The sequence below is a fragment of the Gobio gobio genome (genome assembly GCF_949357685.1).
Source record: "Gobio gobio genome assembly, chromosome: 8".
Lineage (NCBI taxonomy): Eukaryota > Metazoa > Chordata > Actinopteri > Cypriniformes > Gobionidae > Gobio > Gobio gobio.
The window spans coordinates 45,409,704-45,431,923 of NC_137114.1; the positions used below are offsets into that span (position 1 = coordinate 45,409,704).

Genomic DNA, 22,220 nt, shown 5'->3' on the forward strand with positions numbered 1-22,220 from the left:
TGGAAAAATGGGAGAGATTGGAGCTTTAGCTTTAATTTCTAAATTTCCTTAACTGTTTATTTCACACCGACATAATGAATTGTTCGGCATCTGCGAGAGTGTGGGTGGGCTTTTGATATCGCGCCTCTACTTCCTGCTCTCTACTGCGCAGACTCCGGTCCCAAATCTGGTGCTGAGGCCCTATGCACTGAAAATACCATATCAGTCTTTCTACAAAATGTCACTTTTTAATCAATGTCTTACTTGGCGTTTAGTGGTTGAGAACCATTGCTTTAGCCCATGTTGGCCCTCACTATGGAGCCCGTTGTTTTTAACCAGTGGAGAAATGACTGCTGTTACAACAGGTGCATGAAGTCACAGACTTCCGTTAAAACCAAGTCCATTTGTCATCACGTAACGAAACCAGTGTTACCGCATAGCACGGATGGACCAAACCCCTCCTACCTCATTCCTATCAGATAACCCTTGTATATTTGATCAAAGGCTGGCGTTTCACATCATTTCTGCTCACGACCGAAGCCGCTGTAGTCATGAGGGCTAAACTGGAGATCTTGGCCCTGGTGCTGGGCGTCATTGGTCTGGTAGGGACTGTCGCAGTGACCGCGTTGCCCATGTGGAAGGTCACGGCGTTTATCGGGTCCAACCTCGTCGTCATGGAGGCGCAGTGGGAGGGGTTATGGATGGTGTGCATACGGCAGGCGGACATCAGGATGCAGTGCAAAGTCTACGACTCGCTGCTCATCCTGCCGGCAGACATCCAGGCGGCCCGCGGGCTCATGTGCATCTCCATCGCGCTCACCGTTCTAGCCGTCCTGGTGTCCGTCTGCGGGATGAGGGGCACAGACTGCTGTCAAGACGACAGCAGGGGCAAGAATGTGATCCTGCTGGTGGGCGGCTGTCTCTTCGTCGTCGCCGGCCTCGCCATTCTCATCCCCGTCTGCTGGTCGACTCATTCCATCGTCCAAGACTTTTACAACCCCATGGTGTTGGAGTCGCAAAAGCGGGAGATCGGACAGGCGCTGTATGTGGGCTTCGCCACGTTCCTGTTCCTCCTGGTTGCGGGGGTGATACTGCTGTGCCGTTACGCCCCCCGCCAGAGGAAGGACGAGGAGGACGGGCCGTATGTCCCAGTGGAAAAGGACAGAATGAGCATGTTGGAACGGACACCCTCTTCTAACTCTTACTGGAAGAGTCAGTACGTCTGACCGAGATAAATGTGTTCATTAGGTGCGGTTGTCCATTTAAATGTGTATATTTTTTTTTCGTTTTTGTTGCCATCTTGGTCAGATGAATCTTGGAAAATGTGTTGAATTTAGATGAAATGTTACTGACTGACTAACTAAATGCATTCAATGAAGTGTCTGATGATATGATTGTAGTTATATTTTGAAACATTTTGGGTTGAATTGATTTATTTTAGTTCTGTACTTGTAAGGAAAATCTGAAAGTAACTTGTGCATCCATACACATGGTTTACCTGTAGCAATTTTTATGAAACCATTCAATTATGAATGAGACTAAACAAGCGGTCATGGCAATCATCAAAAATTAATTTACAAAAAAAATAATTCCTGCTAAGGAAACACTGAATACTTTTATACTTTTGTATCTGAATTATTAAATGATGAATGTGTTATGTTTTTCTTTTTATGGTCAAATATAATTGTATTATATATATTATTTATCTGTTCTTATACTTATAAATACTGCACTATAAAATGCAATGTACTAAATATAATGTAAGATTGTCTTGTTATATTAAATATGCTACTTAAAATTAAGTGATATTAAAGGATCATTTAAACACTGAAGTTGCTGTTTAAGTTGTGTGATTCTCACAACTTAACTTCTCTTTGCTCAGAACTTCTATTGGAGGAATAAACGTAGAAACAAATAAGACAATAAACATACAGTAAGACAGTTTAGAGCTTTAAATTAATGTGGAGCAGCTCGGATCATTTGCCTGTGCTTTTTACTAAAAAATAATTGCATTAATGAAATTTACGCCACCCAGCTGTATATACAAAGTAGACAAGATGAAAAAGAACATGATGAAAAATACTGGCATTCCGTCCGCGTGAGATTTGCATCTGACATGCTTAGATATTTTAGCAACACCCACATGCATTTATTTACTGTAAGTGAAACTAAAATGTAAACCACACTGACACTGGACTGATGTTAGAGCGATTAGATATCTACAGATGGGAGACAGTGTGTGTGTGTGTGTGTGTGTTGACACTAAGCCATCTCAGGTTCCACCCTCCATCACTTGTCTAGCAGCCGTTCTATTTGCGTGTCTTACCTAAAAACGCTGTAATACCTGTACCACACCTGACCTCTCACTGAGATACAGCAGCTGAAGGAAACAGCAGACGCTGAGTGGCCTCATGGGAAATTTAACTTGTAAGAAATTGTAGTCTGCCTCGAATCAGATTCCACTCCAAAGTATATTTTAGAATGAGCTCACCCCCCAAAACGGCGTAATTATCATAGAGAAGAAGAAAGTCAACGGTTATGCTGTTTATGTATCATTTGGGTCGATCACATCCTGAGCAAATGGTCAATTAGTTGAATGGGAATGGGACACAGTGAACCATCTCAGACAATAAAGTGTCACAACTTCATTAACATACCACAGCTGTTACAACAGGAGCCATTTCATTTACATTAAAGGGTTAGTTCACCCACTAATGAAAATTAGCCCATGATTTACTCACTCTCAAGTCATCCTAGGTGTGTATGACTTTCTTCTTTCAGACGAACACAATCAGAGTTATATTAACAAATGTCCTGGCTCTTCACAGCTTTATAATGGCAGAGAATGGTTGTGTCGTTTTTGAAGTTCATTAAAGTGCATATTTCCATCATATAACTGCTCCACACGGCTCTGTTTCTTTTTTATTTATTCATTTTTTTTATTTATTAATGCCATAACCAGAGCAACACAATGAGACAAAAATACAGAGTAACTAAAGTAAAGTCAAATCAAACAGTGCCAGAGGACAAGAACAAAATTGAACAAAATAACAAACAAAAGGACAAGGGTGCTATTTTATACAACATCATACCAGCTTACACTTGTATAAGCTCTAATTGCCTTTTTACTCATGCAATTACACAAAACTTAACAATAAAGATTTTTAAAGTCCATTTTAAAGCAAGAAAAGTTATGTTTGGGGTCCGACCGTTTCATTTTATGAATGTGAAATTTTACCATCAATATTACTAATTGTATGAAGTATGCCTTATTTTTCTCAATCCCATAATCATTTAAGTATATTATTATGTCAAATCCACTCAGCATCAATGTTGAATTTTGAATTTTGAAACACTCCACATCAATCCAAAATATTTTTGTATGTATGCAAATGCATGTATAGTTTCCTTTTCACCATTACAGCAATTACAAGAGTATCTAATTTAAAACGTTCCAGCACATGTTTTACTGGATATATTCTATGCATTATTTTAAAAGAGACTTCTTTCACTTTGTTATTAATATAGAATTTATCCACTGTTCGCCAAGCTTTACGCCAATTCGCATCTCCAAACACAGAAGACCAGAAAAAGCGAGCTGGAGGATAAACAATATTATTAAGTATATTTCTAATGTAGTTATTTAAGACTCTACCTTGTAAAATATTTGTATAACCAATAAATATTTTATCCTTGATATCTGTAAAATGTAGATCTTCTTCCTGGGATGTATTCCTCAAAAGGATCAATACTTTCCGGGGGATTGCATCCATTACAACAGCAAATTCCTTAGGGTTAACTCCGGGGGGTTAATAAAGGCCTTCTGAAGCGAAGTGAGGCGTTTGTGAAAGAAAAATATCCATATGTAAAACTTTACAAACTGTAATCTCGAACTCTAACTGTCGTACGCATGTTCACGAGAGACTGGCGTTCCAGCGTATGACGTAGGACGCTCCGGTGAGAATATGCAAGTTCTCTCGAGAACCAAGTTTTGTTTTGCTCCATCCTCTTCACTTCCGCGTTCGTCACCGAAACGTACGTTACACCTGCGTCCTATGCTGGAACGCCAGTCTCTCGTGAACGTGCGTGTGACAGATTTGTAAAGTTTTTAATATGGATATTTTTCTTACACAAATGCATCACTTTGCTTTAGAAGGCCTTTATTAACCCCCGTTAATAAAGTTTATGATGGATCAAGACAGAAACAGCCGTTCACTCCCATTATAAAGCTTGGAAGAGCCAGGACATTTTTAATATAACTCTGATTGTGTTCGTCTGAAAGAAGAAAGCCATACACCTAGGATGGCTTGAGGGGGAGTAAAACATGGGGTAATTTTCATTTTTGGGTGAGCTATCCCTTTAAAGGGGGCCGCACACCGGATGCGAAGCTCAGCGCCGCTCCGCTCCGCGTCTCAGGTATCTCACACCGGACGCGCACATTCTATATGCACAAGCTCAATTTATTCAATTTCAATTGTATTCAAGCTGTTGAACTCAGAATGTAAAACAAATGTATCTTGTAGCACAGGGTGAAATCAGTATGTACATTGACGATTTGAGGGAAATATAATATAAATTTAATATAAAACCTTGAAATGGCGCTCTGTGGCGCGGCAGGATTTTGAACAACTTCCTGAGTCGTAGCTGGGCGGCAAAAGTCGCCGCCGGTGTGCGTACACTCATTGAAAACAATGTGTTCGAATTTTAAAAACGTGGCGCGGCACTGAGCTTTGCGTCCGGTGTGCGACCCCCTTAAGAGTGGTAAACTTTAACAGGAAGAAAGGTTTGAGATTTGAATGTTCTGGGTTCTGCCGCTGATGAACCCAAGGTGCTTCGTGTACTTTATCAATGCTATGCTGCAATAAACTTCTTCATCAAGATCTTCAAAGTTTTTTCTTACAAAGTTCAGGATCTCCAAATTCTTCCAAAAGATGAAAAATTAAATGATCTGTGCTGCTATCAACGTTCATTTTATTGCTCTGTACTCTTAATGGATGTAACCTATTGACTCGTTTATGTTTGTTTTTGTTTTTCCTAAGCAATTTTAAAGTATTAGTTCACTTCAAAAACGAAAATTTCCTGATAATTTACTCACCCCCATCTCATCCAAGGTGTTCATGTCTTTCTTTCTTCAGTCGAAAAGAAATGAAGCTTTTTGAGGAAAACATTCCAGGATTTTTCTCCACATCATAGACTTCAATGGCAACCAACAGTTGAAGGTCCAAATCAATGCATTTTCACAGGAAGGGCTTCAGAGGCTCTGCACGATCCCAGATGAGGAAAAGGGTCTTATTTAGCAAAACCATCGGCCATTTAAAAAAAGAAAATAATAAAATGAACCTAAATTGCTCATCTTGCGCTGCTCTGCGACGCACCACGGATTGTGTAATCACGTCTGAAAGGTCACGCTAGACGTAGGCAGAAGTGCCACCACCGTGTTTACAAAGCACTCGTGCGAAGACTAATACAAACCTCCTTTAGCAAAAAAAAAGGTAAAACAACGATGTTGGACGATTTTGAAGTTGGAGATGGAGTGTTTTTGGTAAAGGGCATTTAGTCCTCGCATGTTCTCTTGGGGCATTTGCTTACATCGCCTACGTCTAGTGTGACCTTTCCGACGTGATTATGCAATCCCTGGCATGTCGCCGATTTAGGTTAAAAAGTATATAAATGATTATTTTTTCTTGAAAATGGCAGATGATTTGTCTAGATAAGACCCTATTCCTCGTCTGGGATTGCAGAGCCTCTAAAGCCTTTGAAACTGCACTGATTTGGACCTTCAACATTTTGGTTGCATTGAAGACCATTGTGTGGAGAAAAATCCTGGAATGTTTTCCTCAAAAACTTTTTTTCCACTGAAGAAAGAAAGACATGAACATCTTGGATGAGATGGGGGTGAGTAAAATATCAGGACATTTTCATTTTTAAATAATCCTTTAAGAGAAACAAATGAGACAAAGGTGAAACTTAAATGAAATATTACTCTGAACACAATCCTGTCTCCTGAGCTATGAAAGAGCAATAGTATGTATGTATGCATGTTAAATTGTATAAAGTTATTTTTTAAATTTTGTATATCATTTTTATTTCATATTTTTTTCTTACACCTACAGTGCTGAGTATATTTGATTGGCTAAGCTTATCTGTCACAGAGACTGAATGCGAAATCGCCCCCTATACCCTTAAATAGGGCACTATTTGAGGGGACAGCCATTTGTAGTGGTGTCTGAAATGTCCGGGACACTCACTCACTCACTCACTCACTTTTTTATTATTTATATTGTATTCATTTTACATTATTATTAATAGTAGTAGTATGTTACTGTATTTTGATAACTTGAGCATTAAAATGTTTTTTTATATTTATACATTTTTATTTATTTTATAACTTGAAAATTAACTTTTTAATAAATCTTTACACTCCAACAAGCTGTTTTGCAGAGCTGCCAACTTTTCGAAAAATCTTGGAATGAGATTTGGTGGGGCCAACCAAAATTTTGTCGCCGTACAAAGCAATTTTTTTTTTTCAGGGTTATTTTTCACACTTTTTTCCCAGTCATTTCAATGGCAAAGTTTTTCTATTTGGAAAAAATAAATCTGTACTTATTTTAATTATTTTATTTCACATCCTGCCCACTGATGTCCTAAAAGCAATGTTGATATTGAAATACAGTGAATGTAATGTAGGCTATGCAATACATTGTGCAAAAAGGGGGTTTATACGGTGGCCAAAAACAAAATTAATAATTTTGAAAAAGCATTAGAATAGCCTACTTGATTACCCCATAATGGTCACTCACTTTCATAAAAATATATTTACTTGTGGGTTTAAAATTCCACATATGGCACATTTACTGTCCAACAACAAATATTTTAGAAATGTGTATATTTTAGTCAGAATTATTGAGCTATTTGCAGGTGGCGGCGCTCGATCACGGAATCTTGAATTTTAGCGGAGATTCACTTGCAGAAGCTCGTCCTCTCCAGACAGCAAAATGGACATATTTGCACATATTTCTAACATTTACAGATGGAGAATATAATGTGAAATGTAAGTTATGCACTGAGGAAAGCACCACATCTCACCACAAACACCGCAAGTAGGCTATTTGTAAAGATATCTGTCAGTCTATCTCTCAGAGCACCTGTTTTAAACTATACATGTGAAATATCTTACCAGTTATTTTGAGGCCCTCAATATAAAACATGTGTCATGTTTAGGACAAATTGTAACATTTCAAGCTTTCTATAGGCCTACTTCTCATGTCTGTGAGGCAAGTAGGCTAGCTGCTGAGTTTGGGTTTATTTGAGATGCGCTCCAGTTCATCTGCAAAGTGAACACTGATTAAAATTAAGATAGGCTACAATTTATACAAAACGAAATTAACTTTAAATAAATTAAAAATCATTTCTGACCCTATGTCTTTGACTTTGTCTATGCACTTTTCATAATAGCCTAGATGAAATCTAAAATAGCACTGGCTAATATTTAAACATAAATAAACAAAATAGCTACATTTAATAGCTACAACAAATACAGGCAAATTTCATGTCAGAACTGGATTTGAGCGAATCTGGCTTTTGGTCGCACTACGCCGCCATAGCCTATTTATTTGCACATTTATCTTGAACCCCCAAACTGAAAGCATAACTACCACAGTCGATAACGAGTAGCTGGTAACTGGTAGATCTATAAACTCATCTTTCAGGCATTTGACCGACCAGGTTGACACTTCAGCGTGAGAAATCAGGGGTGTGAGCGTGTGAAACCATTCAAATGCGTGTCTTACGGCCAATCAGGGGCGCCGCTAGCAATTTTGGGCCCTATGAAAGAATACGATGTTGGGGCCTCTACCACACCAACCTAGCTATCCAAAATCTTTGTCTGCAATTTAATAATACTGACCAATTAAGCTCCGCTCGCTCAACCCAGAATGCCCCAATTGGCTGATGAAACATTGATTAAAATTAAGATACAGTTTATACAAAACAAATCTTCACAATCATGTCTGATCAACTCCATTCATCTTATGATGTGTCCTATCTCATGCAGTTCACTTTTCATAATCGACATCGATTGACAGATTGACAACATAGACATAAAAAACAACATTATAATATTTAAACATAAATATAAAAATAAATACCTTAATGGCTGCAACAATTATAGCACAGAGAAACTTCATGTCGGAGTGGGATATGTGTGAACGTAGTTTTACCGGTGAGTGTGAGCGGTTCATGAGTGGAGCGTTTTGCTGGATTTTGCCGGAAATGGCATTTATTTATATTTGTAACTCTTTGGTAGATTATACATTTATAATACATTACTACTAGTACTGTTACTACTATTAAAACCGATCTCTGGGGGCCCCAAAAGTGTCTGGGCCCTTAGAATCGTCCTAACTTTCCTCCCCTTAGCGGCGCCCCTGCGGCCAATGCGTGAGAGTTGGCAGCTCTGGTTTTGTGTTTGCATGTTCATATTTAGAAGCCACCTAATGGCAGAATTTGGAAATAGATGTCTTTTGTTTAAACATTTCAAGTATCACCAGTTTCCTTCGAAGTGATTACCAGATGCTCCAGGAGCAGCTGAACCGGTCTGATCACATAACATCATTAACATTTTTTCTTGGCTGTAAATACGTGTCATCTGGATCTTCCGGTCTCATTTGAGAAACACCACAGTAAAGGAGAGCTGTGACCTGGGTCTCGACCATCATGTCTTACTCCGGGTCTTATGTGGCCAAGTCCTATGCGGACAAAACCTACGCAGGCAAAACCTATGGGGGCAGCGCGTACACGGGCTATCCGGATGAGAAATCTGCGGAGGAAATATACCAGGAGCAGCTCAAGACTGAGAAGAGGAAGAGACGGGAATCCATGTGCTGCGAGGTGGTGGCGCTGCTCATCGGCTTTTTCGGATTGATTGGCGTCGCCACCGTCACAGGCCTCCCGATGTGGAGGGTGACGGCCTTCATCCAGGAGAACATCATTGTGATGGAGACGCGTTGGGAGGGCTTGTGGATGAACTGCTACCGGCAAGCCAACATCCGTATGCAATGCAAGGTCTATGATTCTTTGCTGTACCTTCCGTCCGACCTCCAGGCTGCCAGGGGTCTCATGTGCACATCTGTCGCTCTGTCCGCCATCGCCTGCATCGTGTCAGCCATAGGAATGCGCTGTACCCGTCTGGTGGACTCCCGTCCTAAGACCAAGCACATTGTTTTGGTGAGTGGAGGGTGTTTGTTCCTGGCGGGCTGCTTTACCACCATCATCCCCGTGTCGTGGACGGCTCACATGATCATCCAGGACTTCTACAACCCCTTGTTGATCGACGCTCAACGCAGAGAGCTCGGGGAGGCCCTCTATATCGGATGGGTCACTTCTGCTTTGCTCTTCATCGCCGGGGTGATTCTGCTCTGTCGACATGCACCACGGACACAGGACAAAATGGACATGGCTACTGTGATGTATCGTGCAGGATCGGCCCCGTATAACTACACCTATGCCCCCGGCTACGGATACCAGCCTGCATACGGATACCAACCTGCATATCAACCGGCCTATTCTTCCGTCCCACCATCAGTCTATAACCCGCCAAGATACTGAGACACACAGTGAGTGCTGCACTTTACCGCTAAAGTCTCCCATAAAGACTCCAGTACAGAAAGAACCTGAGATGGGAATGAACATTCAGAAGAAAACAGGACTCTTTATTGATTATATATGACTGTATATGTGATGCTTGATTTTTAATGCATTTCCTTCTTGCCTAAATTATAAAAGACTGTTCGTAATTTAGATTTGTACAAAGAACAAGATGAAATGTGCTAAATTTAAAAACTGTGGGATATTTCCATACAGCATTTAACTGATTTAATGTTGACTCTGTGATATTTTTTTTCACTTTGTATATTTTTAAAGCACTATATTGACTTTAATTGTATTAAAAAGATTTAAAATAAATGTCTGAAAAGAACAGTGGATGTACAAGTTCCTGGTCTGTAGTCTGAAAACATTCCTTTCCTGGATCTGACAGCATGATTTTGCAGTTTTTTTCAGCCTGGTTTTGGCGACGCTGGTCGAACCAGTTGAGGTGGCTCTCCAGTGTTTGTTTCTCTTGTGTTGTCAGAGGAAATGTTCCACAACCTCAATGTCACACCCTTAATGCAAATTTATCAGAAGGCCTGAGTGACTTTGACGTTGTGTGACAAAAAGAGATGTGCAAGTGATCTAAGATGTACTTGAAATAACAGTTGATGCATCAAAACAATGGTATACTCTTAAAAAATAAAGGTTCTTTGGCGAGGTGTATGGGTCCATTAAGAACCGTAAATATCCAAAGAACCCTTCCATTGCACAAAAGGTTCTTTAAAGCGTAGAAAGGTTCTTTAGACTATAAAATGGTTAGAAAAAAAAATTCTTTAAAGAACCTTTCCCAAAATGGTTCTTCAGGGAACCAAAAATGGTTCTTCTATGGCATCGCCGTGAAAACCCCTTTTTGGTTCTTCCTGGCACCTTTATTTTTGGTCTAAACATTCATCTGGACTTGTTGATGAAAATGTACTTAATACCAGAAGTTTATGGGCACAGTTACTGTCAGCTGTCTTGTAGAGAACAAAAACTAGATTTTATTTCACATTATCTGAAGAAAATGTGAGTAGTGCTACAAAGGTTGCTAGGGTGTTACTATGAAGCTGCTAAGATGTTCTAAGTGTTTTATTATCATGAATTAGAAACCCTGAGGGCACATAGTAACATGCTAAAAAAAATGCTCACTGTCAAATGGAATTCTTGCTAAGGTGTTGTATTTTTAATATGTTGATTTGCCCCAAAACCCTAAACATGCTAAACACACTCAGAAAACTTTTGCAGATGCATAACAACATGAGATAAAATTCTCAGTATCAAATGGAATTGCAAAAATGATTGACCATATAAAAGTTGCTAGGGGGTTGCTATGCAGATGCTAAAGTGTTCTGAGTGGTTGCTATGCAGCTGTTAAGACCCTAGAAATCTCATAGTAACATTCTAAAAACCACTCAGAACTCTTTAGCAGTTGCATAGCAACACCCGAGCAACCACATAGTAACATTCTAAAAACCACTCAGAACCTCTTTAGCAGTTGCATAGCAACACCCGTGCAACCACATAGTAACATTATAAAAACCACTCAGAACCTCTTTAGCAGTTGCATAGCAACACCCGAGCAACCATAGTAACATTCTAAAAACCACTCAGAACTCTTTAGCAGTTGCATAGCAACACCCGAGCAACCACATAGTAACATTCTAAAAACGACTCAGAACCTCTTTAGCAGTTGCATAGCAACACCGGAGCAACCACATAGTAACATTGTAAAAAAACACTCAGAACCTCTTTAGCAGCTGCATAGCAACACCCTGGAAACAGCAAGTAACATTCTAAAAGCCACTCAGAACCTCTTTACCAGCTGCATAGCAACACCCGAGCAACCACATAGTAACATTCTAAAAACCACTCAGAACCTCTTTAGCAGCTGCATAGCAACACCCAAGCAACCACATAGTAACATTCTAAAATTCTTGACTGTACAAAAGTTGCTAGGGTGTAGCTATGCAGCTGCTAAAGTGTTCTGACTGAGTGGTTCTTAGCATGTTGCTACGTGGTTGTTTTCAGTGGTTCCCCCAGAACACCTTAAACAACATGCTAAACACCTCTCAGCATCAAATAGAATTGCAAAAATAATGAAATATCTCCAATGGTGCAAAAATGACACGCTTCACCTTTCACAAAAAGCAAAACATCATCGTTAAGCCATCAGCTGACTGCACAAATGTTTTTGAACACTTCAGACAGCAATTTAATGAGGCACAACACCAATGGCGTTAAACATTGACAGCAGTCAAGGCTTGTTGTGTGTTTGCTTGTATCTGGCTGTTCAGTGATCCCTGCGTTTGCTCACTTAACAGGATCTTTGCCAGAAAACATAGCCTGCTGAGCAAACATCAACACTGCTACGTGCTCCTCCTCCCCCCCCCCCCCCCCCGAGCGGCAGAAAACCAGATAGAAACACTCACAGGGGGATTCGATTTCATAGCAACCACCCTCAGCGCTCCCTCCCTCCCTTGAGCAAAAGGGCGGAGACTGGGAACAGGTGAACACCTATGAGCTCCCAATCCAGCAGGATGCAAATCCTCACAGTTGAAACCTGTCCTTGCTGTTCTATAGCACGCAGGCTTCTGGAGTCATGGCGAACAGCGCCCTGGAGATTGTGGGAATGTGCGTGACCCTGATCGGGCTCATCGGGGCGGCGGCCAGCACCGGGATGCCGATGTGGCGGGTGACTGCGTTCATCGGGGAGAACATCATTGTGATGGAGACCCGCTATGAGGGCTTGTGGATGAACTGCTACCGGCAGGCCAGCATTCGGATGCAGTGTAAGGTGTACGACTCTCTGCTGGCGCTGCCCCCGGACCTCCAGGCCGCACGGGGGCTCATGTGCTGCTCCGTGGCATTGACCGGTCTGGGTTTACTGATCGCCATCGTCGGGATGAGGTGCACGGCATGCATTCGAGACAACGACCGTGCCAAGCGTATGATTCTGATCATCTCGGGTTGCATGATTCTAATAGGCTGCTTCTGCTGCCTCATTCCCATCTCCTGGACCGGACACGCCATCATCCAGGATTTCTACAACCCCTTGCTCATCGACGCCCAGCGCAGAGAACTCGGGGAGGCGTTGTACATCGGCTGGGTGTCGTCAGCCTTCCTGTTCGCTGGCGGCTGCATATTCACCTGCTGCAGCGGCCCCCTGGACAAGGGCCCAGACCCAAGGTACATGTACTCCAGGAACGCACCCCATGTGGCCTATCAGCCGCAACCCGTGGCCTTCCACCCGCAAGCGCGGTCGGACTACAGCCATCCGTCCGGACCACCGTCATTCATTCAGGAGTCGTATCAACCGTCCAGACAGCACTCATTCATTCAGGAGTCGTATCAACCGTCCAGACAGCAGTCATTCATTCAGCAGTCGTACCAACCATCCAAACAGCAGTTATTCATACAGCCGTCCCGACATCCGTCCGCCCGCAGCGCAGTGGCTTATCTCTGAAATCCACAGGCTTGTGTATTTGCGTTTTTGTCTGTTTGTGTGTGTTAGAGAGAGAGATGGAAAGAGTGGACTTCTAAACAAAGGTGTTTTACAAAAGAAAAAAGAATAAAATTGTAACATTGAAATGGTTTTAAATGTAACAAAGTTAGCTGTCCATTTCATTTTTGCCAGTTTTCATTCTTGGGAATGTTTTTGATCAAATTTAAATACTGTTTCTACTTTGGCTTACATGTCTAAGAGCAGATGAGAAACAGAAAGGACTTTAAACCAAAGTTGTTGTTTTTTTTTTAAAAAGAAAAACAATTTTAGGTAACACTTTATTTTAAGGTGACACTTTATTTTTATGTAAATTATGCATAATTACAAGTAACTAAACCAAACCCTAACCGTAAGTCTATAGTAAGTACATGTAGTTCATTCATATTACTCAGTGCTTGCGTCACATTGAACTAAAGTGTAACCCAATTTGAACATTGAAATGGTTTTAAATGTGAAAAAGTTGCTTGTACATTTCATTCTTTGCTACGGTTTTGACTATTTGAATGTGATTTATACTTTGTTTTTAACTATGTAAGTAGTTTGAGAGTACTTACAACTGTGACTGAGATAAAGATGTTTTATAAGATTGATCATACCTCAGGATGTTGTAAAGTGAGTCACTTGAGGTATTACTTCAAAGCTGTCTAAAACAGAAACTATGTTTAATATTCAGATAATTTTGTAAATATCATAAATGATTTAAATCAATAAACAAGTGAAGTATCTTAGGATAAGATATTTGCTTTTCCTCCTCATATCTTTCTGCATTTACTTGTCATTTGAAACTGTGGTGTTCTGCTTTGCGTTGTGTATTTGCTCAGTAATAATTCTTGGAAGAAATCTGTTCATCTCTATGCTTCAGAGGACGTGTTTTCTCAAAAAGTCACGGGGTCTGAGTTACAGGCAGGTGCTGAATTCGGTGGTTTAGTTCAGCTCAGTGCGTTCAAGATCTTTATGCCCTGCGGCTTCAGATAAACAGAAAGCCACAGTGAAACGTAAGACGGCTATTGTTTTGAGCGTCTCTGTGTAGAGTAGACACACCCAGAGCGAGTGAATTACACAAAGAGCTTTTGGTGTTGGTATAGTAGTGCTACAACAGAACCAGGAAACTATCTTGGAGAATGCATTGTGAGGAAAACTCCCAAATTGATTATTAATGTTGTCATTTAATTCGATACAAAAATACTTATAAAACTAAGTGTAGACTTAAAAAATTAAGCTTTTCCCTGTGGTTATAACACCAGTTATTTTGCCAAGAGATTTTCTTTTTATTATTTTACATCAGACATAGTAGAGAAAGACAATTTTCTGGGAGATGGTCTTCATTCCAGCTTTCTCTGTCTTCCTGGACACCCAGTCTGGATTTTATAGGTTGAGAAATCAATTACATTACCAGAAAAACAGGTTGTTTACGCTATACCTTGCGCTTTCACACGGCACAATATACCCTTGAACATATGCCTAGAGAAACTTGTTGTTCATTGTTCAAAATAGATGTCTTATAGAGAACTTGTGTCATATGCGTTGGTAGGAAAACAACATCATGCTACACAATTCTTCCTTACAGAGAATTTCAGCCACGTGCGTAATTGGAAAACTTATGCTACATATTCCTGTGTTCAAAATGATCTCCTCTCTGTGTCTCTCACATGCTCAGGCTCACTCTGACTAAATGATAATGATAATACAAATGATAATGAATATTGATAAAGAATAATACAGAAAATTATATTAAATAATACAATCTTATGGTGATGATACACAGGGAAACTTTTTGAGCAATGTTACTAGGCAATGTTGCCATCAACGGGAAACCAGGTCCATGACCGATCTAAAGTATCCAGATGGAAATTTGTTGCCCATTCCCAATGGGAAAAGTGGCCAAGCAACATTGCTTTGTAACATTGCCCAGCAACATTGCTCAAAAAAGTTGCCCCATGTATCATCGCCTTTTGTCTTCACAAAGTTCAGTCGCCTTTTGTCTTCACAAAGTTCAGTCTATATAACTTTATTCCCAATTATTTTACCAAATATAAATGCACATTGTAGTGTTATTTGTGTGAAGGCCTAGGTGTTCTAAATCACTCACTTATGAGGTTCAATTTGAGTTGAGATGCTTCCTTAGAAGTTTGCTTACTAGTATGCAGTATATATAGAAAGGCGGCTCACTGGGTTTTAGAACAGAGCCTGTATGTACTGTGGTGGCCTCATAGTTCAGGCCACTAATGCAAAAGATGTGGCGCGTCACCAGGGAGAAGTGACCTTGACTAGATTATTACAAAAGTCATCATGCCTGTGTGGGACAATGGTCTCTAACCAGTGATTTGGATGAAATGTACATTTATGCATGATTAATGACAATAAAATTAGACTGCAATAAGCAGCAACCAAACATATTGTCCAAAGCTGTCACTGGCTAGGCTATCCACCTTATTTTTAATGTAAGAGCGCCCAGGAATTTCCAACTCCTGTGTCACATGATTCAGTTATTTTAGCTGTCCAAAAACAGCCCAGCTCCTTGATATTGCAAGCTTGTATTTCTTATTTTAATCGTAATCATAAACAGACTGGTTATTAGCACTTTGTTATTCTTCCAGTTCTCTACCTATAATGGCTAATGCATCGTAAGTCTCACACATTCCTGGGAAATAGCTTACTTCTGCATTAGTGCCAAATAAGGTGGATAAAAGAAACTCAGCTTCCAAAGCACTGCTTAAAAGCAGATTGGTGCTGCTACTCCCTCTAGTGATGAAGTATGAGTATGAGGATGCTATAACTCTTTCTTAGTCAAGGTCATCTGAGATATATGAGAGGGGTCTTGTTGACAGCATTTGGCCACTGGAGAGTAAACACACCATCAGCATCTCTACATACCCTCATCATCCCGAACCAATCAGAGGACACCGCTGCCACTTTCCCATAACAAAGAGAGTTATCATCAAGATGTATAATTGCACACTCCGGCCACACTGCCATGTGGATCTATGTGGAAACTGACTGTCCCATTTGATCTAGGAACAACATTTACCTAATACACCTGTGTTTTGTGTTTAACACGCCGAGTCTGAGACCTCTGGATTTGGACACTAAATCACTTGCCCAACAGGATTATCTTTGTTCAGAACAGGGTGAGTGGATTCATTCATTTGTTGAGGATAGTTTCCCGTCATCTGAGGAGACATGTTCTTTTGTTGAAAACAAAAACAGCTTAAAAGAGAACAATAGAAATGAACAGAAGAATTAAACATTTGTTTAAAAACAGAATTGAGCCTGGGATTGTTTTGTTTTTTTGACAGAAGTCTCTTATGTTCACCAAGGCTGCATTTATTTGATCAAAACTACATTGATCAAAACAGTACTATTGAAATACACTGCCCGGCCAAAAACAAAAGTCGCTGTTCGGATTTAAATAGGCACATTTTTAAGAGTCTATGATTGGATCATTATTGCAGTGATTATTATGTTTCTAGCATGTTATATGTTTGGCAACGGAGTGTACCTTCATTTCTTAATAATAACAATGTAGGAATACACATCATGGCCATATTCCAGGATGACAATGTCAAGATTCATCAGGATCAAATTGTTCAGGCTACATGGTTGTGCTAGAGGAGACTTTACAGAGTGCTGGACTCTTGCATTGGCAATACAAGATCTTGACAAAAAATTGATGCACCTCTATAAATGTTGTGATGTTATTTCCATCAAGACGTGCATACATTTGTGGTCAAGGTCTTGTATTAACAATGCAAGAGTCCAGCACTCTGTAAAGTCTCCTCCAGCACACCCCAAAGACTTTCAATGAATTTAAGGTCTGGACTCTTCATGCTCCCTCCCAAACATTCTTTCACAGTCTGAGCTGATGAATCTTGACATCCTGGAATATGGTCATAATGTGTCTTCCTACATGGTTGTTTAAAAAATGAAAAGCTGTAACCCTTCCTGTTCGAACTGCCCGCTCCAAGTGGGACTCGAACTCGGGTCTGCCGGCATGAGAGTCGGACGTTCTAACAATGAGGCTAAAGGCTGCAACCTCTAGTGTCAGTCTCTAGAGCGTTTCTTGAGATCAGAGGAGTGAGGTTTACTCACACAGCGACTACTAGCTGGCCTCCGTTACACTCACCCCCCTAAACCTCACTCCCGTCCGGGTCACGGCACCAATGTAACCCCTACTGTTCGAACTGCCCGCTCCAAGTGGGACTCGAACTCGGGTCCGCCGGCATGAGAGTCGGACGTTCTAACAAGGAGGCTAAAGGCTTCAACCTCTAGTGTCAGTCTCTAGAGCGTTTCTTGAGATCAGAGGAGTGAGGTTTACTCACACAGCGACTACTAGCTGGCCTTTGTTACACTCACCCCCATAAACCTCACTCCCGTCCGGGTCACAGCACCAATGTAACCCCTCCTGTTCAAACCACCCGCTCTAAGCGGGACTCAAACCCGGGTATGCCAGCATGAGAGTCAGACAATCTAACAAGGAGGCTAAAGGCTGCAACCTCAAGCGTGAGTCGCTAGAGCGTCTCTTGAGATCAGAGGAGTGAGGTTTACTCACACAGCAACTACTAGCTGGCCTCTGTTATACTACACACTCCATCAATTAGAGTTAGAAGAACTGTTGTACAAACATACAACATTCTAGAAACATAATAATCACTGCAATAAGGATCCAATCATAGTCTCTTAAGCATTTACCAATTTAAATCCAAACAGCAACTTTTTGTTTGTTTGTTTTGGTCAGGCAGTGTATTAAAACACCTGTTTTCTACAGTATGTGAATATATTGTAAAATGTAATGTGATCAAAGCTGAATTTTCAGCATCATTACTCCAGTCTTCAGTCACATGATCCTTCAGAAATCATTCTAATATGATGATTTGCAAGAATGAAACCAATTATATTTGTCTCTCCACTTTCAGGAAAACGAATGAAATAGACAAAAGCGTGAGAGGCAGAGGTCAGTGATGGTTCAGGGCAAGTTTGAACTCATCGCTCTGTGCCTGGGCATCATCGGTCTGATCGGGACGGTGGCCGTCACGGGCCTTCCCATGTGGAAAGTGACGGCGTTCATCGGTGAGAATATCATTGTGATGGAGACCCGCTGGGAGGGTCTGTGGATGACGTGCTTCAGGCAGGCCAACATCCACATGCAGTGCAAAGTCTACGACTCTCTGCTGTTCCTCCCGCCGGACCTGCAGGCGGCCCGAGGCTTGACGTGTAGCGCTCTGGCACTGTCTGCGCTCGGGCTGCTCGTGTCTCTTTTCGGCCTCCGTTGCACATCGTGTCTCAAGGATCAACTGCGTATCAAAAGCATGTTTGCGATTGCTGCGGGGGCGATGCAGATTTTAGCGTGTGTTTGCATTATCATCCCGGTCTCTTGGACGGCTCACACTGTTATTAGAGACTTCTACAACCCTCTACTGCTCGACGCCCAGCGCAGGGAACTAGGAGAGGCGCTGTATATCGGTTGGGTAACTAGTGCTTTTCTTTTGGCCTCTGGAGTTATATTTCTCTGTCGTCGTGTTGGTCCAAAATCAGACTCATCATTTTATGCTCATCGACCAGTTAATAAACCCGCGTTAAACCGCTTCCAGCCCTTTAACTCTATCAGACACCAGCCTTTGCTCCAGAACAACAGCCTCTCCATTCAGCAGCCTTCTGTGGTCAGCTACGCCATTACGCCTTCCAGTGGTCAACATTCACCTTACAGTATGCAACCGGTGACCACAGGGTCTTTAATGTACAGTCAAAACATCATGCCACCTCAGAATCTGAACTATGATGGCCCAAATGTGATGCAAAGCCAGTATGTATCCCGAAACACACAGCACCCCCGTCAGCTTTCCAGACACTTCAAAGGAAGCAACGGTAGTGATCCCTACGCGTCCTTCACCTCGGGATCCGCATTTCATCCTGTGCCGCAGAACCCGCTGTTTGTAGGGTACATCTACTCCAGGGTGCAGTCGTACAGCTCAGACAGTAGCCATGGACTACGTATCTAAGGGTTTTTGATGTATTTCAACATTTATTTTTTAAATAATAGCCTAATCATTTACAAAAATCAATCACTCTAAAAAATGCTGGGTTAAAAACAACCCAAGTTGGGTTGAAAATGGAGTATTGGGTTGTTGTAACCCAGTGAATGGATTGTTTCAGTCCAACTTGAGTTGTTTTTAACCTAGCATTTTTTTAGAGTGTAGGAAGTTGTGATAGTCTTTTCTTGCTTGGTGATGTTTATCTGCGTGAAACGGCTTCTCGGACAAGAACAAATGTAGAGCGGTACTTGACTTTGTCCGTGGGGAATTGATTGGATGGTTGTGGTTTGCTATTGGTCGATCACTAGTAAAGAGGAGAGATGTCACTGCAAAAGGAAGGGGAAGTTATTTTCATTAAAGATTATAAGGCACATGAATGCACATAAATACTGTATTATTTTATTTTAAAAAAATATGAACTGTTCATTTTTATTTCATGGTGACTAATTGTAATTAGGCTAAATAAAAATTCTAAATTCCAGAAGTTTCAATAACTGCATATTCTTTTGGGTTTAGCTTTTTTGAGGTCATGATTAGCCTACATTTTGTTTTTATTTTCACAAATAGCAAATCCTCAGCAATTCCTACCCAATCAAATATTTTAGTGCTTGACAGAACTAGCCAAAATTATATAGTTAAAAAAAATTCCATGACTTTTTAAATGCCTTTTCCCAGTCTAAAAAAACACACTTTTAAAATTCCCTCATATCCAGGTTTTCCAAGATCGTGAGAACCCACATTAAACATTATATCAGTTTAATTTTGTAGGCAATATATATATATATATATATATATATATATATATATATATATATATATATATATATATATATATATATATATATATATATATATATATATATATATATATATATATATATATATAAACGTTTATATATATATAAACGTTTTCATTTTGATGAGCACGACTGTATATGTAATGCATGCAACATATACATCACAAATATTTAGTTTTATTAAAGGGACAGTTCACCCCAAAATTAAAATTCTGTCATCATTTACTCACCTAAGTTGTTCTAAACCTATATGAGTTTCTTTGTTCTGTTGAACACAAACAATGATATTTTGAAGAATGTTGGTTACCGAACAGTTGCTGAAAAAAATGAGTATGAAAAAGTCAATGAGGGCCAGAAACTAACATTCTTCAAAATATCTTCTTCTGTGTTCAACAAACGCTGTAAAATCTAATTAGTTAGACTTACTTGAAAAAAAGCATGCAAACCGATTGCCTTAAAAAACAAGTAAAGTGAAATAGGAATAGGCCTATGTTGTGCTAACAAATGCTTAGTTAGTTTAGTTCACTTACACAAGAGTTCTAGTAACTAAAAGAACTGTAGAGAGTACTTGATCTTTTAATTTAGGTTTACTCTTGACTTAGTATAGCTACCATAGATGTTACCATTGTTGTGTTTTGCTGAATGTTGAAGTGTGTGTGTGACTCAAGCATGATCAACTGCAAGATATTGTTACAAATATAGAGGGATTATGTCAACCCAATTAAAAGTTTCACAGGTGTTTATGACGTAAGTGTTAGCAATAAAATTGTAAATGATCAGTATATGACATAAAGGGAAATATTACATAGGTTAATTTTAAAAGATGATCTTAATTTCTGACTTAATAATTAGCTATAGTTACTTATTCAGTCAGAAGCTAGGTCAACTTTAAAAAGCAACCTATTTGTTACTTCTCTTCCTTTGAAACCAAATAACTGATTTATTGTTGCATCGCTGCATCAGAAAGAGAGTTTAATAATATAAATGTTCCAAGTGCCCAACCAAAGTGAACACTTATCACTATAATGGTGAGGATTTCTTTTTTTTTGCTTTACAAAATGGCACTCAAACCAATCAATTAATCTTAACTTGGTTTTTCTGAGTAAGCAAGATTACTAGATTTTTACAATTAAGTTAAGACACTAAGTAAAGTTAACTAAAAAGTCCATCCATCCATCCATCATCTTCCGCTTATCCGGGGCCGGGTCACGGGGGCAACAGTCTAAGCAGAGACGCCCAGACTTCCCTCTCTTTAGCCACTTCCTCCAGCTCTTCCGGGGGAACCGGCCAGCCGGGAGACATAATCCCTCCTGCGTGTCCTAGGTCTTCCCCAGGGCCCTAAAGCCAGTTTCCATGTCCAGAGATCGGGTTGTCGGGGCCCTCGCCTTCGACTCTCGCCCGATACACTATGCACCGGCCCCTTACGATCCCTCCTGTCGGTGGTGAGCCCACGTCGCTCCTTTGGGCTGAGCCCGGCCTGGCTCCAGGGTGGGGCCCCGGCTGCGCCATGCCAGGCGATGTCTCGTCCTTGTTTTGATTGTGATCATAATGGGCTTGTGAACTGCTCTTAGTCCGGCCCGTCACCAAGGACCTGTTTGCCTTGGGAGACCCTACCAGGGACATACATCCCCAGACAACATGGCTCCCAGGATCATTCGGGTACTCAAACCCCTCCACCACGATAAGGTGACAGTTCAAGGAGAGGTAACTAAAAAGTGTTAATTAGAATCACTGTGGGATTTTACAGTGAAAGAAAGAAACGTATACAGGTTTGGAACAACTTGTAGGTGAGTAAATAATGACAGAATTTTCATTTTTGGGTGATTTGGGTGAAACTCAAAGCTGCGATTGTTTCTTATGAATCCAGCCCCCATAAACAACCTTTGTTTCACATTGAGGCATGCGGACAGCAAACACTGAATCGGCATACAGCACATCAAACCGGTTTTAGCCCTGTGGGATGATATTTACTGGCAGTTAAGAAGCGGTGTGTTATTCTCCAAATAAACAGCTGAGTTTGTCCCGGAGCTGAGAATATGACAATATTTGAAGAGATAGTCATGTAAATATCCTATGGTTCTCTCTTTTCAGCTGACAGGGGACTCATTATATACTGTACTGTATTTCCACTTTGTAAATTATGCAAGTCTCTGCTGTTTCTATCACTTGTGACTTAGAGATAAAATACATAAGGTAGAGGAGATTGGCTAGTTGTCCCAGAGTCGGTCTCAGTTCAGCTATCTTGAGTGTAATGGTTGTTCACTTTTCATTGCAATCCTGTAATAG

The 22,220-nt window shown here is 40.6% G+C and overlaps 4 protein-coding genes across 4 annotated transcripts; all 4 read left to right on the forward strand.

Moving 5' to 3' along the window:
* Positions 1-530: 530 nt before the first annotated feature.
* On the forward strand, positions 531-1,205 carry LOC307130219 (claudin-8-like; the record flags this gene model as incomplete). The annotated part of the gene is made up of 1 exon (XM_079823174.1): positions 531-1,205. One exon carries the CDS (start codon positions 531-533, stop codon positions 1,203-1,205), a length of 675 nt encoding a protein of 224 aa, XP_079679300.1.
* A 7,489-nt stretch (positions 1,206-8,694) lies between these two features.
* Positions 8,695-9,942, forward strand: LOC307130218 (claudin-4-like; the record flags this gene model as incomplete). The annotated part of the gene is made up of 1 exon (XM_079823173.1): positions 8,695-9,942. The coding sequence occupies one exon, from the start codon at positions 8,695-8,697 to the stop codon at positions 9,583-9,585; it is 891 nt and encodes a 296-aa protein (XP_079679299.1). The 3' UTR covers positions 9,586-9,942.
* A 2,211-nt stretch (positions 9,943-12,153) lies between these two features.
* cldn8.1 (claudin 8.1) lies at positions 12,154-13,856 on the forward strand. Its single transcript, XM_079823158.1, has one exon. It carries the CDS (start codon positions 12,206-12,208, stop codon positions 13,067-13,069), a length of 864 nt encoding a protein of 287 aa, XP_079679284.1. The 5' UTR covers positions 12,154-12,205; the 3' UTR covers positions 13,070-13,856.
* Positions 13,857-18,066: 4,210 nt separating this feature from the next.
* LOC307130210 (claudin-8-like) lies at positions 18,067-19,104 on the forward strand (the record flags this gene model as incomplete). The annotated part of the gene is made up of 1 exon (XM_079823157.1): positions 18,067-19,104. One exon carries the CDS (start codon positions 18,067-18,069, stop codon positions 19,102-19,104), a length of 1,038 nt encoding a protein of 345 aa, XP_079679283.1.
* Between the last annotated feature and the right edge of the window lie 3,116 nt (positions 19,105-22,220).

Bases quoted from the DNA above. Each gene is read 5' to 3' on its own strand.
- cldn8.1 (XM_079823158.1), top strand. From the start codon at position 12,206: ATGGCGAACAGCGCCCTGGAGATTGTGGGAATGTGCGTGACCCTGATC.